The sequence below is a fragment of the Nicotiana attenuata genome, chromosome 2 (assembly GCF_001879085.1).
Source record: "Nicotiana attenuata strain UT chromosome 2, NIATTr2, whole genome shotgun sequence".
In the NCBI taxonomy this organism is placed as follows: Eukaryota; Viridiplantae; Streptophyta; class Magnoliopsida; order Solanales; family Solanaceae; genus Nicotiana; species Nicotiana attenuata.
In genome coordinates this window covers 24,522,205-24,539,468 of record NC_031990.1, presented here as the reverse complement: position 1 = coordinate 24,539,468, position 17,264 = coordinate 24,522,205, and the positions used below count along the sequence as shown (strand labels likewise).

Here is a 17,264-nt window from a genome sequence, read left to right as displayed (position 1 = left end):
AATAAAGATCGTGAAGAATTGGAAAAAATGGTTACTGTTATGTGCTTACCCTATAGTTTTCCGTCGAACCCTCATTTTGTGCATTATATTAGAAGAGTTTTTAATCCTACTTATAAAGGATGGCCTCGCGCAACCGTAAAGAGCGATATTTATAAATATAAACATGAATATGAACAATATTTGCGCTATTTATTTACTCATATAGATTGTCGCATTGCTATTACTACTGATATTGGTAGAAGCGGTAATGATTGTGATTATCTAACTGTTACCGCTCATTGGATTGATGAAGAATGGAAAATGCAAAAACGTATTATTGTATATAGAATAATTAATTCACGTCACACAAGTAACTTTATTGCTAACACAGTTGCAGATATTTGTAGATATTTTTGCATTAGAGATAAAATAATGTCAATTTCTATGGATAATGCTTCTAGTAACACTAATGCTATAGGCTTATTTACAACTATACTAAATGCTGCATTTAGTAATATGTTCCATGTTAGATGTATTTGTCATATTTACCATTTAATCGTCGGTGCTGGTATGAAAATTTTAAATTTGGAAATTGAAAAGGTTAAAATGGCTCTTAATTGGCTTTTTTATTCAAACCGTAGAAGTAGACGTAGAGAATATTTTAAAAAATGTGATGAATTTGGCCTTAGAGAAAGAAAGGTACCTAAAGCTTGTCCGACTAGATGGAATTGTATGTACGAAAGTTTAGTTGTTGCATATGAATATAGAAACCCAATAAATGCAACGTTTAATGCTCGTGTTGGTGGTGAGGATGATGATGAAATTATTACAAATCAAGATTGGACGAATGTTAAAATTCTTATAAAATTTTTTAGAACAATTTCATATTGCTACAAATGAATTGTCTGGGCAATATTATCCTACTATTTCAAACTGTTTAGTTTATATTGCAGAACTATGTGATTTATTTGTTCAATTTTCAGAGGGTGGGGTAATTTATCAACTTGCTATAAATGCAATGAAAGAAAAGTTCAAAAAATATTTTTTCCCTATCCCCCCTATTTATGGTGTTGCTGCCATGTTAAATCCTACCATGAAATTAGGAGGTCCTCACTTTTGGTATTCAAATATTTATAGGGCTTTAGATCTTTCAGATGAGGAATTAGCTACACTTGCAGATGCAAAAGCCTCAATTAAAATAAATGCTCAAACAATTTATAATGCTTATCAACAAGCCTTAGATCATGCTAGACCACATGTTCCAACTCGTACTTCGTCTAGTTCGCAATCATCTAAAAGAAATGCGGGCCTAAAAGCACTTAGTTCTTGGACGGAGTTCAGGGGTTCTCAAGGTGATAATATTGATGATACTTCACATCTAAATGAGCTTCAAGTTTATTTGTCGCAGGGCCTTGAAAAGGAGAATCCAGACGGCACCTTTGATCTTTTGGAATGGTGGAAGGCCAAAGAAAAACACTATCCGGTTCTTTCAAGGATGGCTCGAGATATTTTATGTGTTCAAGCTTCAACAGTGGCATCAGAGAGCGCTTTCAGTCAAGCGAGACTTCAAATAGGTGATCATAGAGCGTCTATGAGGGAGAGCTTGGAAAAATCAGTACTCTTCATAGATTGGATCCGTTCGGAAAGAAGAAATTTTGGACTTGCTGAATCACAACCGGAGATAGACGAAGCTTATGAAGAAATGATAGCGGAACTTGCGGAGGATGCTGCTTCGCCCGGAAGCGGTGATGAAGAAGCTTCTTTTCCGCCACCACCAACGGAAATTCCTCCGAACCTTGAAGGATTTATGAAATTTGTTAGAGATACTATGTACACTAATATGTAACTTGTAATTTTGGCACATCTTCATTAGTTTTTTTCCTTTTAATGGTGGTATTAGCACCTTGTTGTGCTCATTCCATTGGGGGGAGGAAGACTAAAAAAGATATTGCCATTTTTGTTAATGTCGTAATAATAAAAATTATAAGGCATTCCCTTGAATATCTCTTTGCAATTTATTTTTTTTGTGTTTAAATTTGACTCTTTAGAAGATTTAACTTACAATTCTATAATATATTTACAAGAAATTATATAAGGCAATATATATACATAACATACTATATATACTATATATATATATATGTGTATAATTTAAAAGAAAATGTCTTAAGATAAAAAATTTGAAAAAAAAATAAGCCCGGACCACTTAGGCCCGTGGGTCNTAAATATATATATATATATATATATATATATATATATATATATATATATATATATATATATATATTATATTATAGAATTGTAAGTTAAATCTTCTATTGGGGGGAGGAAGACTTATATATATATATATATATAATTTACAAAAAAATATCTTAGATAAAAAAATTTCAAAAAAAATAGCCCGGACCACTTAGGCCCGTGGGCCTGGCCCGTTTAGCCCGGGACCATGTGGGCTTAGGCCCACAACGGGCCGGTTCCATCATTTGGGACCGTTTGGCCCGGGACCGCCTGAGCCCGGCCCGCCAAAGCCCATGCCCGTTAGGCCCGGCCCATTAGGCCCATTTAGGCCCGGGCCTGGACCAGAATACAGCCTTAGTTTTTCGTTCGCTGCCTTTTGCTTCTCTGTTGCTTCAGCGTGTGCGTGTGCGTGTGCGTGTGTGTGTGAAGTTTTGTTCAGTTGAGGGAGATGGGGTAGTGGTAGCTGGTTGGTGTTCAGGGATGGTGAGAAACGGCGACGGGGAGGGGACTGCTGTGTGCATGCGTGGTCGCCGGAGTTATGATGGGTGTGCGGCGACGGCAGTAGTGGTCTAAGAAAAAGCTAGGGTTCTAGGTTTTTTGGTGTTTGGTCCGGCGAGGATGACGACTGCTTCTTTACGGTGGTGTGTCGCTAGTGTGTGTGTGTGTGAGGTCGTTGATGGCTTCTCTTTTTGTCTTAAGGTTTAGGTCTTCTTTTATTGAAGAAGAAGATCTCCTCCTCTCTTGGGAGCTAGGGTTGATGGAAAAATGCTGTTGTCTTATAAGAAAATAGGTTTTCGTTCTTTTAGGGTATTAGGAGTAACGGAGATTAAAAGAGGAAGGCAAAGTGGGCTAGGTCTTATTGGGCCTTAAAATTGGGCCAAAGATTATAAATGGACTGCAAAACTCATTAAAATGGGATAAATCAACCCAAAACTCACTCTTCCTTCTCAAATTATATAAAATTTATAATATAAAAATATAAAACTAATCTTAAATTAATTAAAATAAATAATATTATATTGTGAGACTATTTTTTGGTATTTTTCAATTTTGTGATAAAATAAAGTAAAAGGGCCAAAACTAGTTAAAATAGCGATACTAAACCTAAACTAACTATTTACGCTAAAATGTGTAAAATCTTGGGGAGGGTCAAAAATTACATGTCAACATCGAGTGAATTCGTGAGAATTATTAGAACATTAGAAGTGAATTTAACTAGAGTTAGATCCCGAATAGCTATCTTGCACCTATCATGTCATTACCCTTATTTCTCCTATTGATGATTTCTTTGTTGCTCAACTATTGTCTTTCTGTGATCAATTTTTTTTTTGCTTTAATTTTAATAGTTAATTTTAATCAATAATCATTCGAATCAAAGTGTTAATTATCCTGAATAACGTTTAACCTAGAAGTTACTACAACGTTATTTAAAACCAATCCTTATGGAGACGATAATTTTACTGTACTATCTTTAGCTAGCGAGTTAGCATCAATTCTGTATTGTGTTGCGCTCGTCAGTGAACCAATCGAAGAGTGCCACATGGATCTTTATAAAGGCTTACATAGTCAGTTAGTCAATTGTTAGTCTTAAGGGTATTTTTTGATGCTATTTGTACATCATGCCTATTTACAATTTTGAATTTAAGAAAATGACCTTTTTAGATCTCTTATGTATAAAAGACAGATTTCTTACGTGTAAAAGTAAATCTCCCAAGTGTAGAAAAAAAAAAAGAGGTAGGTTCATAAAACTAAAAGCAAATTTGTAAAGAGCCAAAAAATTAATTGACCCTATTTTTTGAGCCAAAATATAACGTTAAGTACATTTGTGATCCTATAGTAGGAAGAAGGGTATTTTTAAGCCAAATCCAATAGGTTAGGAGCACATTTGGTCCTTTTCCATTTTAGAAAATGTGATACTCCCAGAGCCCTCATTTATGTGATAATATTTGACTATATACCGACTTTAAGAAGAAGAAAATCTCAAACATATAAATTAAAACAAATCAAAATATTTATGTGGCTATAAATTATTTAATTTCATAAAATATACTTAAAGTTTAAAGTCTAATTTTAAATATAAAAGTATAATATTTTATTTGGCACAGTGTAAATAAAAAGCATATCACATAGGATGAAATGAGTACTGAAATAGTAAAATGGGAGGAAGTAGGGCTGGGCATAATTTGGTAAATACCGAATTACCGTACCGAAACCGAAAATTTTGGTATTTGGTATACGGTATTTTGGTATTTAGCATGGTATTTGGTTTAAATTTTTAAAAAAATTGGTATTAGGTATGGTAAGATAAAATACCGAAATACCGATACCGTACCGAAATATATATTATATTACACAACACATATTATCAATTATAACATAAATATAAAAAATCTAAAATTTTACTTTCCTTTATTCTCAAGGTTCATCAATTAACTCTAACAAGACATTTTTAATGATCAAATATTCTTTTATGTATAATTTTCTCTATTTGGGTCGATATTTGCTAGTTTTGGACAAAATTTTTGTCAACAAACATTTTCAGTTTTGTATTTTTGAGTACTTTAATTAAGAATATTAGAGTATATAGCTCTATGCACTAGTTAATATTCAAACCGAATAAACCGAAGTTACCGAACCGAATAAACCGAAACCGAAAGGAGAAAAATCGAACCATATCGAATTTAATTAGGTACAGTAATGGTATGAGATTTTAAGAAACCGAATATCGAAAATATCGAACCGAAATACCGTACCCTACTGACCAACGAACACCATAGGAGGAAGTGATAAAATCTCTGTTCCTCTATAAAAGTCCATCAAAAACTGATTAAGCACAAGTACCAGCCAAAAACCAACTAACTTTACGCTTTGAAAACCGCCGCCTCCATTAGCTTCCACTCAGACCTTCCACATGAGTACTGATCTATCACGTTTTAATCCCGGCGGAACTAATTCGCCGGCATCACCAGCACCGCCGTCGATGCAGTCCTCGGGAATCAACACCGTCGACTCCGACTTCTTCGTAATCCTAGCTGCCCTCCTCTGCGGGCTAATTTGCGTACTCGGCCTTGTTTCCGTTGCTCGCTGCGCCTGGATCAGACGGTTCGCCACCGGAAATTCAGCTGTTCCTTCTCCTCCGGCGAACAAAGGTTTGAAGAAAAAGGTCCTCAAATCACTTCCGAAGTTCAGTTACACACTCGAACGATCTTCGGAATTCTCAGAATGTGCAATTTGCCTGACGGAATTCGCAATCGGAGACGAAATTAAAGTGCTGCCGCAGTGCGGCCATGGATTCCACGTAGGATGCATTGACACGTGGCTGGGATCGCACTCGTCTTGCCCTTCGTGCCGGCAAATCCCAGTGGTTACCAGGTGCCATAAGTGTGGCGAGCTGCCGGTGGCGGTGGCGAGCTCGTCGTCAGCTCCGAGAGATTATCATGTGAATGCATTATTACCTTAGAGGGAGTAATTAAGTAGTACAAATTAAGGTGTATTCGAAGTTTATGATTCAGTATCAGTATAATTGTACATATTAAAATTGATTTCTCAAGACGAATATAGGATTTCGGTCAAAATTATTGAGCTCTGCTAAATTCATACCCCAAACTGTATATCCGCGTTGAAGCAGTATCAAATACTGGTACTATTTCAATTTGCATGTTAGTTAGGTGTTCACTTGAACCCCTTCCCGGAAAATTATACCGTACGTATAAAGTAAAATTTGTTTTTTTATCTCTATATATTATGTCTTGAATCCCTTTCACAGCCCAAAAGCATAGCTTAATGGTCAAGCGGGTTCAAATCTTTGTAAGCTTATTGGTTCTATTCCCACCAGCTACAACCTTTTTAACTTTTTCCTTTTTTTGAACCCCTTGACGGTAATCCTGCCTCCGCCACTCCATTTAGTGAACTAAATGGTAACAATTCCTTTACGATAGCTTAAGTAATAAAACGTTTTCCAATTTTCTTCAACTAATAGGAGTTTCATTGTGATTTATGAGTAGATTCGTTGCCTTCAGTTTAGTTTAGTATCACAATATTCCAAGTGCACGCAGATAGACCTGCGATTGGACGGAAGATGTCCAATTCTTTTTCCTTTGGTCAACATTTGAACTTTATGAGTTTGGATTCAGAATTCTAATATTTCTTTTTTTTGGTAATTATATTTTCATTAATCACCAAAGAAGCCATTACGAAGCAGTAGAGTCATCCTCGACTCACTTAGTCTTTACATAATTCTAACTCTATCCTATGTTATAAGCAGTACATAAAGCATTAAACAAGAAGCTGGTAGTTACTACATTGCTTTCAATACATAAGCTGCTGCATCTTCTTCCTCATTCCTCCTTGAACTCTAATGTTGTAAACACATGCTATTTCTCTTGATATTTGATCTGCTGTCCGCGTTGTCTCTTCAAATATTCTGTTGTTTCTCTCCCTCCATATCCCATGAATATATTCAGCAAATACCATTTTCAATATTTTGGCTTTACACGATTTTCCTTTGGCTTGTATTACTATCCATGTCAACATCTGTGTATACGATTGCATTGAATTACCTGAATTTGTATCCATTGCATATGCCTTCCCCATACTGTTTTAGTAAACCTGCATTCACCAAATAAATGTGCATGTGATTCATATGCTCCATTACACAAATAGCATCTTGTATTTACTTGAACTCCCCAGTTGGCAAGCCTATCTGTTGTCAGTAATCTCTCATGACATTGCATCCACATAGTGAATATTGCCTTGGGCATAGCTTCATTATGGAACATTAAGGTTCTCTGCCTGTATTCAACTGTAGGTACTTGCTGAATCACTTCTCTTGCTTCCAAGATCTTTCTCACCATCCAACTTGCCTGTTGAGGAATGTTCATTTCCACTAAACTTTGCCCTTTTATGTAGTATGTGTGGATCCATTTTATCCACATTTTGTCTTTCTTCTGTGCAAGATCCCAATAGACACTAGTGACAGCAGCTCTGTTCCAAATTCTAATATTCAGTAGATTATATCCTCCAGCAGACTTAGGCAAACACATTCTATCCCATGCTATCAGAGTTCTCTTTGTGATTGTATTAGAACCGGACCAGATATAGCTTCTGCAATATGATTCTATCAGTTTCATCACTTTAGCTAGTAGGATAAATATTTGGGACCAATAAGACAGGATACCAAATATCACTGTTTGGACTAACTGCACCCTTCCAGCATAGGATAGTTTCCTAGCTGTCCAAGAGGAGATCCTTGCAACTATTCTATCAATCAATGGCTGCCATTGCATAGCTGATAACTTCTTTGTGTCCAGTGGTATGCCCAGATATTTGAAAGGTAGCTACCCAAGTGAATACCCAGTGTTCTGCAAGATTACATGTCTTGTATCCTGATCAACTCGTCCAAAATAGATTGCACTCTTGTTGGAATTAGCTAGAAGTCCAGAGGCAGCAGAAAATTTCATAAAGAAAGCATGAAGAGTAGTGACAGACTTACTATCACCCCTAGCAAACATCAGCAGGTCATCTGCAAAGCTGAGGTGTCTTATATTTAACTTACCACATCTAGGATGAAACTTGTATTCTTGAACATTTTTCAACCCATTAAGAAGCCTGCTTAGGTATTCCATTGCAATTGCAAATAGAAATGGTGATATGGGATCACCCTGTCTCAGTCCTTTTGCAGCATCAAATGGCTTTGTCATCTCCCCATTTATCATGATTGAATAGCTCACTGTTGATACACAAGCTCTCACCTAGTTATTGAACTTTGTGGGAAAACATAGATATTCTAACAGTTGTTCCAGGTACATCCATTCCACTGAATCATATGCTTTCATTATGTCAACCTTCAGCATACATCTAGGAGATATGTGTTTCCTGCTATAAGCCTTAACTAGCTCATGAGCAAGAATGATGTTATCAGCTATTTTTCTCCGTGGGATAAATCCTTCTTGGGCTTCAGATATGATGTATGGCATGATCTTCTGAAGTCTACCAGTTATAACTTTAGAAATAAGCTTGTATAGCAATGTGCAACAGGCAATAGGCCTGAAATCCTTTATTGTCACTGGATTAGGTACCTTTGGTAGCAATGTGATAGTAGTGCAGTTGATTGCTGGAAACATCACCCCTGTGTGGAAAAAGTCTTTGACTGCAGCATACACTTCTTCTTTGATCATTGGCCAAGCTTTCTTGAAGAATTCTGCATTATAACCATCTATGCCTGGTGCTTTATCACTTCCAATTCCCTTCAGAGCTTCATCAATTTCTTGCCTAGTAACTTCAGCAATCAGGTCTTGTTGTTGTTGTTGTGTTAGAGTTGGCCCTTCCTTCATTATCATCTTGTCCACAGCTGGAAGTACATGTGCTCTAGTTCCCATTAAGCTTTTGTAAAAGGATATAATCTCCTCCTTTATAGCTGCATGATCTGTTATGGTACTCCCTGATAATATTTGTAGTTTCATTATTTGTTTTCTCTGCTGCCTCTCCTTTATTACTGCAGAAAAAAACTTATTATTGGCATCACCCAACTTGATCCTGTTTGCTCTTGCCTTTTGCTGCAATATCTTTTCTTCCACCATTGACCATGTTTCCAGCTTGTGCAACCATTCTTTCTCTTGGCTTAGCAGTATGTCACTATAATTATTTTGCATCTGACTTTGAATGTGATGTATGGTTTGCCTTGCTTGTGTTATCCTCTCAGTTACTCCTTTGAACTCAGCTTCATTCAGTTGTCTACATTGACTTTTCATCCTTATAAGCTTTGTCCAAATACTCACCATCTTCCCTGTTGTTTTGCTGTTGTTCCATTCCTCCCTTACTATCATTTCAAAATCAGGATGACTTGCCCATATATTAAAGAATCTGAAAGGGCTCTTGTTTAGTTTCCTTGGTTGCCTTATGTTGATAGACATGGGACTATGATCTGAAATATAAGGCTCCCCATACTCAGTGCTCAGGTGATTGTAGTTCATCATCCATAGATCATTCCCAAACACCCTATCTATACGACTCCACACCCTATCATCACCCTGCTGTTTATTAGTCCATGTAAAATACTCCCCTCTCCATGGTAACTCTGAAATACCAATGTCATGGCATAACTCAGCAAAATCCTTTATATCAGCACTTTTCACATGCACTTTAGAAATTCTATCTTGCACACTGAGAATTGCATTGAAGTCTCCCCCTATATTCATAATTTGTCATTTTATTCCATCCAGGTACTATTCTACCAATCACCTTCCCTGCTTTATCTTCTTTCACCTTTGTTTCAACTAAACCAATCAGCTTGATGTTTTTATCTTTAATGTACTGCTTTATTTTTTTTTTGTTTATATCTTTTATTCAAACCCCTAATGTTCCAGAATAACCAAGTCATTGGTGAATGATTATTCCACCTCTCAGATCAGGTGGCCTGGTTTCCTCCATTCTTCCCTCTTCCTGTTGCAATATCTGAAACACATTTGTTGTAGCTATTGCTGTTCTTCCCAATGTCATTCTGCTATTGCTAGCCAAAGCTGGCCACTCCTTACTTTGGTCTACATTCTGCATTTCTTTTGCTTTTCCTTTATCCTTTGCTGCATTATGCTTTCCAGCACTTTCAATGGTTGTACCTGCAGTATCATTATCCTGCCTTATTGGCTTACTTGCTCCTTCATTTATCTCTGCTTGTTGTTGTTGGCCTTGCCCTTTAACTTGCCATCTTGTGTTAATTTTCCCCTATGTCTGCCTTCCTCTGTACTGGTCTTCTTTGTTCACTTTCTTTCCCACTGTACAATCATGCCCTATCTTCATGCAGTTTATACAATATTGTGGTTTTCATTCATACTCCACCTGTAGCTGGATCTTTTTCCCCGATGGTTCTTGCAATTTCAATTCTGTTGGAAGCTTTTTTGTCACATTAGCTTCCACCAAAATCCTAGCATAGGAGATACAACTCTGTTTAGTGGTGCATTCATCAGCAAAGAGTGGCTTCCCAATAGCACTTGCTAGTTTGCTCAATGTTTTATTACCCCAGTAACTCATAGGTAAATTAGGTATAGTGATCCACAAAGGAATCTCCATCAGGAACTCTACCTTAATGTCAAATTCTGGTGTCCATTGTTTCAAAATCATTGGTCTACCATTAATGGTATAAGGTCCTCCATAGAGTATATCTTTCAGATCCCCTATAGTATCAAACTTTGCTATGTAATATCCTTCATCATGTAAATACAGCTCTGGTATACTCACTCTACTCCAGGCTTGAGCTACATATTTCTCCATGAATTTATACCTTGGCATATCCCCAATTACATAAATAATTAGGGCACACTCCCATTTCTTATTATGTTCGTCAATTTCTTCTTTATCTACTTTACCACAATGTTACCATCAACAATTTCCGGAGGGATATAAGATAATACCATACCATTTCTGAAGATCTGTTGCCAGCAAACAGATTTGCCCATGTTCTCTCCTTATCCGGTACTGTTGCATGTGTTTTTAGCTCCTCCTTTTGCTCAGTTGTTACTGTTCCATTGATCTTTAGCTCATTTGTTGCTGCTTCCACCTTATTCTTCATAGCCTCCAGATCTGCACTTGCTGGGGTACCTTCACACGATGATGAAGTCACATGCATCTGCACAGCACTGAGATCTATCCTTTTCATCGTTCCTTTAGTGTTACTAGGTGTTCCTAAGTTCTGAGAATTTTGCTGCAATTGTTGCCCAGTTGGTATTGTTACTTGCTGAGTGGATCCTTTAGCTAAGGTATCTACAATTACTATTGCACTGACGGCTCCGCCGACCGTCACGAGTGGCTCTCGTTTAGGCCGACCTCGCTTTCTCGCCATGGCTTCTTCTCAGGCGGCGTACGTTAGCATAACATGCGCCGAGAGCTTTATATTAATTACTGTTGCTAATGCTTATTTTTGGTTTTCCAATGTTAATTCTAATATATTCCGATTCAAAAACTATTATTTATACTTAGTGGGTTTTTAACACATACAGAATTAAATCAAAATTTTCAAATAAACACATAGCTTCTTTGCTAGATCTCATGGTGATGAAAATGGAAATAATCGGTAAACCAACACAAAACAACCAAATTAGGTACGGAGTACTAAATGTAGCAAAAATGTGAGGAATGTGTAATATAAGATAGTAATAATCAAATGGGAATGCGACAAAACACAGTTCCATTACATAGAGCAACTTAAAAATGATATATTACGTTATTAGCTAGAGTACTATTATTCCTTTTTTTTTTGGGGTCCTATTGTTCATTTTTAGCACTTATAGTAACACTAATAGAATAAATATTCGACCAACTTAGTGGTAATAATAAAATATTGGTCATGTTAAATGTTAATCACGCCACTTTCATTCCCTTTTAATGGTAGCCATCCAACAACGTAACTATACGAGGACCCATGAAATCCCACTAAATATAATAAGTAGCCCAATTTCGTGGTGACCATTATTTCTTCAAGTACTAATAGTTAATTCACTCCTTTAAAGATGCCGGGATTGTTGCAACAGCTTGTCCTTTTTTAATAACTGTGGTGTCCGACGAGTTTGGGCGTATATTCTCAACTAATTTTGCGGGTGCATGTTATCTCGCACAATATCGAAAAACCTTGATTATCAATAAAAAAAAATATTTTATATTTTTATCTCCGCTGGAATCTGAACGTAAGACCTAATAGTAGTTCTTATAAAATTTGCAATATTTTGTCTTACATCCACTTTTTGAAATCCATGTTTTTCATTAAAAACTCAAATGATTGGGTTGGAAATGGGAGGAGGGGAAAAGGAAGATTTTTAGTTTATAAAGAAATAGATGAACGTACTCCTATTGTTTTTGCCTTGGACTCTTTCTCTCTCTATATATAGATATAGTTCGACTCGAAGACTTTGTGCTCTTAATCACCTCGAATCGAAGAAAACGAAAAAACAATATGCATGCAGCTAGTGTTTCAATACCTCGTTAATTACCTCATTAATGTTGCTATTCAGAAATTTTAAACATTACTATTATTGCTGCAAAGGAAAAGAAGGTGACCCCTGGACCGCTAATCACTAACAGGATATGTTATATAATTCGCATTGTGATTAAGTCAAGTGGCAAATTAATAAATGTCAATAGTATATGGTAACTTTATTCTAGATTTTGATATATATANTGAGTTATAGGGCTCGGATGTGATTTCCGGTGATTCCGTTAGCTTTGGGGGATGACTTGTGACTTAGGAGTGTGATTGGAACTAATTTTGGAGGTCCGGTGTAGAATTAGGCTTGAATTCGCGAAGTTAGTATTTTGGCGAATTCCAGTTGATAGGTGAGAATTTGATCCGAGGGTCGGAATGGAATTTCGAGAGTTGCTGTAGCTTCGTTAGGTGATTTTGGATGTTTGTGCAAATGGTAAGAAACCAGTAATAGCAATCCCTGAAGGATTCAATCAGTTGGCACGAAGCCCAAATATAGCAATCAGCTCAACTTATAATGATAATAAGTAAATTTCAGTCAAATACGCAGTATATTCATCTACCGGGAAGGACCAAGTCACAATCCCCAACGATGCTCTACCCCACGCTCGCTATCCGGCGTGCAAGTCACCTCAATATATCACTACGATGTGCAAACCCGGGGTTTCAAACCCTCAGGACATCATTTACATCTATTACTCACCTTAAGCCGGCCAAAATCCTAGCTCGCTATGCCCTTGCCTCGCAAATCGGCCTCCTCGCGCGTCGAATCTGGCCAAAACCACAATGAATACGTCACCATAGGCTAAGGGAACATAACCCAATCGAAAAGAATCGAAAAATAGCAAAAATCTCGAAATTAGCAAAACCCGAGCCCCCGGCCCACTTCTCGAAAGTCAGAAAATTTTACATCAACGGGTTCCTGTGACGACCTGACCCATCGTCTCAAGAGCTACCGCCCCGTCGTCTCAGGAGCTACCGCGCCGTTTCCCCCATTTTATGCTTCTTCATGTTTCGTTATCGGTATTTGGTGTGTTAGAGTTGATTTGGATTGGTTTTGATAAGAAATGAGTCACTTAGTCTCTTTAAGGAAGGCTTGGTTTGGAAAANNNCGATATAGTATTACCTAATACACTTATACTTAGTGCATATTATAGCGTAAGTATATATTATATATATATATATATATATATATATATATATATATAAAAGATAATTTTGAATTTATAGTAAAGTTTTTAAATTTGAATTAAAATCAAAAAGAAATTTATCTTTTGTTATCATGTTATCATACTTAATTTGGTTAATGATCATATGCAATCATGTTAGGCTTTTGTTATCTTATTTTTAATTATTTAAATACTACTTAGCCTCTGGCAAAATAAAAATAAAAAACTACTTCATATAACTATAAAACACTTTTACATTTCAAGTCCTATATTATAATTCTTTAAAACACTATAGCTAGATTTGAATAAAGCGAACTTATTTTAAAATAAATGAAATATATATGGTACACGTCTATGTTTATCTAGGTAACAAAAAAGATTTTAAAAATTAAATAAAAGTTTACTTACATATATAATGAAAAAACCTACATGCTGGAGAAAAAAACATCACAAAAATCAGTCAATATTCAAAACAAGTTGTTCTTTTTTCTTTTTGAAGAATGTTTGTTTGAAGAGTCAATTTGTATAAATGGACATCAAACAAATAACAAAACTTTGGCTATACAATTGCTATCATTAATTTCAATTTAGCACCTTATAGGAATTGAAGGGTATAAGCCGAAACTTCTTCATTTAGCTGCAGTCAAGCCAACATTGCAAGGGTATAATATTTTATTTGTTGAAGAATATTAGTTTTGAATCAATAGATGATGTGAAAGGTTTTTTTTTCTCGAATTCGATAAGAGCGATATTGGTTTCTAATTGATAGTTTCAAGCGTAACAAAAAGAATATTTAGAAAAAAATGGTATGAAGTGAAATATTTTTTTTAAAAATGTAAACAAATAATTTAGAAATGGGATTATTTTTTAAAATATAATATAATTTTAAAAATAAAAAGATATGATATTAATAAATTTTAGTAGAGTAGAAGTCATATCATGGATAAAATTAAAAAACGGAAATCTTATGGAATATTTACATAAATATCTGGCTAGATTTATTGTTTACTTTTTATAGCTAATATACATAGATGATATACCACAACACACGATTATACACATATTATATATGAATTATATATAAATTACACATCCTCAATTTTTTAATTTAAGTGGTTGGGTGAGCACATATTTAGGTTGATTAGATAAATCCAAAAGAAAAATATGAAAGAATTTCCACCAAAGACTAAAACTATAAATAAAGTTTTTATGCAGACAATTTCTATTAAAACTCATTCTTTTATTGCGAAATAAATTAATTTTTTGTAACCAAAGAAAGAAAGACATAAAAATTGTAACGACCCGACCAGTCGTTTTGAGTCCTAAGGCTCCGTTTAGCAGTCGGAGGCCATGAACATCTTCATTTCTGGTATTATGACTTGTGCGCGTGGTCGGAATTAAGTTCCGGGAAGTTCAGAGTTGATTTAGGAAGAGAATTCTCATTTCAGAAGCTTAAAGTTGAAAGAACGAACTAGGATTGGATCTTTGAGTAAACGACCTCGGAATCAGTATCTGAAGGTTCCAGCAAATTCGTATGATGATTTCGGACTTGGGCGTATGCCCGGTTCGGGTTTTGGATGACCCGGAAGTGTTTTGGCGCCTATAGTGGAAGTTAGCATTTTAGAAGAAATTTTATAAGTTTGGCTTGAAGTGCATTTCAGTGTTATCGATGCCTGTTTGGGATTCCGAGACTGTGAATTGCTCCGTATGGTGATTGTGGAGTTGGGGGCACGATCGGAAGTGAATTCGGAGGTCTGTAGGTCATTTTGGAGCCATTTGGCTAAAGATAGAAATTTGAAGATTTTTGAGAAGTTTGACCGGGAGTTAACTTTTTGATATCGGGGTCGGAATCCGATTCCGGAAGTTGCAGTAGGTCCATAATGTCAAATATGACTTGTGTGCAAAATTTGAGATCAATTGGACGTGATTTGATAGGTTTAAGCATTGAAAGTAAAAGTTGGAAGTTCTAAAGTTCATAAAGCTTGGATTGGAGGTTGATTCATGATTGTAGCATTGTTTGATGTGATTTGAGGCCTCGAGCAAGTCCGTAACGTGTTTTGGGATTGGTTGGTAGGGTTGGTTGAGGTCCCGGGGGCCTCGGGTGAATTCCGGGTGGTTAACGGATCAAAAATAGATTTTTGAGAAGGCTGAAGGGTCTGGTTGCTGTCATAACCGCACCTGCGGAAAAGGGGCCGCAGGTGCGGCGCCGCAGAAGCGGCCAGGAAGACCGCAGATGCGGATTTTGGTGAGGGGTGCTGGAACCGCAGATGCGGTCGGGGAGCCGCAGATGCGGGACCGCACCTGCGGAAAAAGGAAGCGCAGAAGCGGAAGCTGGGGAGGCCAGGGTGGACCGCAGAAGCGGCCTGGTGACCGCACCTGCAGAACCGCAGAAGCGGCCCAGGGTCCGCAAGTTTAAGCTCATTTCTCTCATATCTTCAAGGCTTGAGCGATTTTTGGGGAGCTTCAAGAAGGGATTTTCGTCATCTATGTTAAGGTAAGTTACTCCTACTCATTTCCAAGTTAAATACAAGATTATATCATGGAATTAGGCATGAAAATTGGGGGGAAATTGGTGTTTTGGAAGAAGACCTAGAAATTTATATAAATTGGATTTCACCACGGATTTGAGCATGGAATTAGGAGTAAATTATATATTAGAGCTAGTGAAGCCATGGGTAATCTTTATCATCGAAAATTTTTGGATTCCGGGCACGTGGGCCCGAGGGCGTTTTGGTCAACTTTTTGATCGGAGTTAGGAATTTCTATGAATTAGTTTGTAATGAATATTTAGGCATATATTAATGGATTTGCGTAACCGTTGGCTAGTTTTGAAGCATGGTGCATCAATTAGAGTCCCCGGAAGGGCGTGGAATGCCGGTCATGAATCTTCGGAGCGAGGTGAGTCTCCTTTCTAACCTTGTGAGGGGAAAACGTCCCCATAGGTGAATTAATTGGCTATGTGCTCCTATTTGTGGGGGCTACGTACGCACGAGGTGACGAGAGTCCGTGCGTAGCTACTATTATGCTATTGTCCGGGTAGTTAGGACCCAAAAGCATGAATACTTGGATTATTTGTAAACTCTTTGATAGCTTAAATTGCTTATATCACATGGAATTTGTAAATGAATTTCTAAAGGGTTTTAACCTTACTTCTTAAAATTTGTTAAAAGAGAGTTGGATATATTATGATAAACACACCCTAATAAGTTCTTACTTGATTGATTGAGCATGTATCTCTATGTGTACCTGCGTCGCATGTATGATTCACGAGCAGGGTATGTGTTTATTTTATGTTGATCGCGTCGCATGATTAATTCGCGAGCAGGGAAAAGATGCATCTATAGGCGCGCTGTCGACCCTCGGCAAGTGCACATTTATTTTCTGTTGGATCGGGCTGTCGCCTCGGTATGATTTGCGCATAATATCTTTTATATATTGATGCATGAGAAATCTTAAATGATGATATCGCCTTTCATGGCTTGGCATGAATTGATTAAAATGAAAAGAAGTAAATCTTGAAAAATCCTTTGTTAATTGTTAAAAGGTGTTTACCTGTTTTACAGCTTTGTGAATTAGGACATGCTATATGAATCCGTGATTTCCTTACACGTTTAGTATATTATTATTGGACCGCTAGCGAGTGTCCAGGTTGACCATCTCGTCTCTACCTCTTCGAGGTTAGGCGGGATATTCACTGAGTACACGTTGATTACGTACTCATACTACACTTCTGTGCATTTTTGTTGCACAGGTACATGTTACCTTAGCGGCCTACTGGGCATAGCAGCACGGATGATTTGAGGACTAGGTGAGTTGCAGTATGCGAGGCGGCCCGCAGCTTGTAAAGTCCCTTCTAGTAAATTGTATTTTCTTTCTGTCCACTGCATTCCGGACGGATGTTGTATTGTATT

At 36.8% G+C, this 17,264-nt stretch overlaps 2 protein-coding genes across 2 annotated transcripts; one reads left to right on the top strand and one right to left on the bottom strand.

The window, feature by feature from the left end:
• Nucleotides 5,058-5,955, top strand: LOC109222875 (RING-H2 finger protein ATL80-like). Its single transcript, XM_019387172.1, has one exon. It carries the CDS (start codon nucleotides 5,129-5,131, stop codon nucleotides 5,675-5,677), a length of 549 nt encoding a protein of 182 aa, XP_019242717.1. The 5' UTR covers nucleotides 5,058-5,128; the 3' UTR covers nucleotides 5,678-5,955.
• On the bottom strand, nucleotides 7,554-7,931 carry LOC109217549 (uncharacterized mitochondrial protein AtMg01250-like). Its single transcript, XM_019381810.1, has one exon. The coding sequence runs from the start codon at nucleotides 7,929-7,931 to the stop codon at nucleotides 7,554-7,556; it is 378 nt and encodes a 125-aa protein (XP_019237355.1).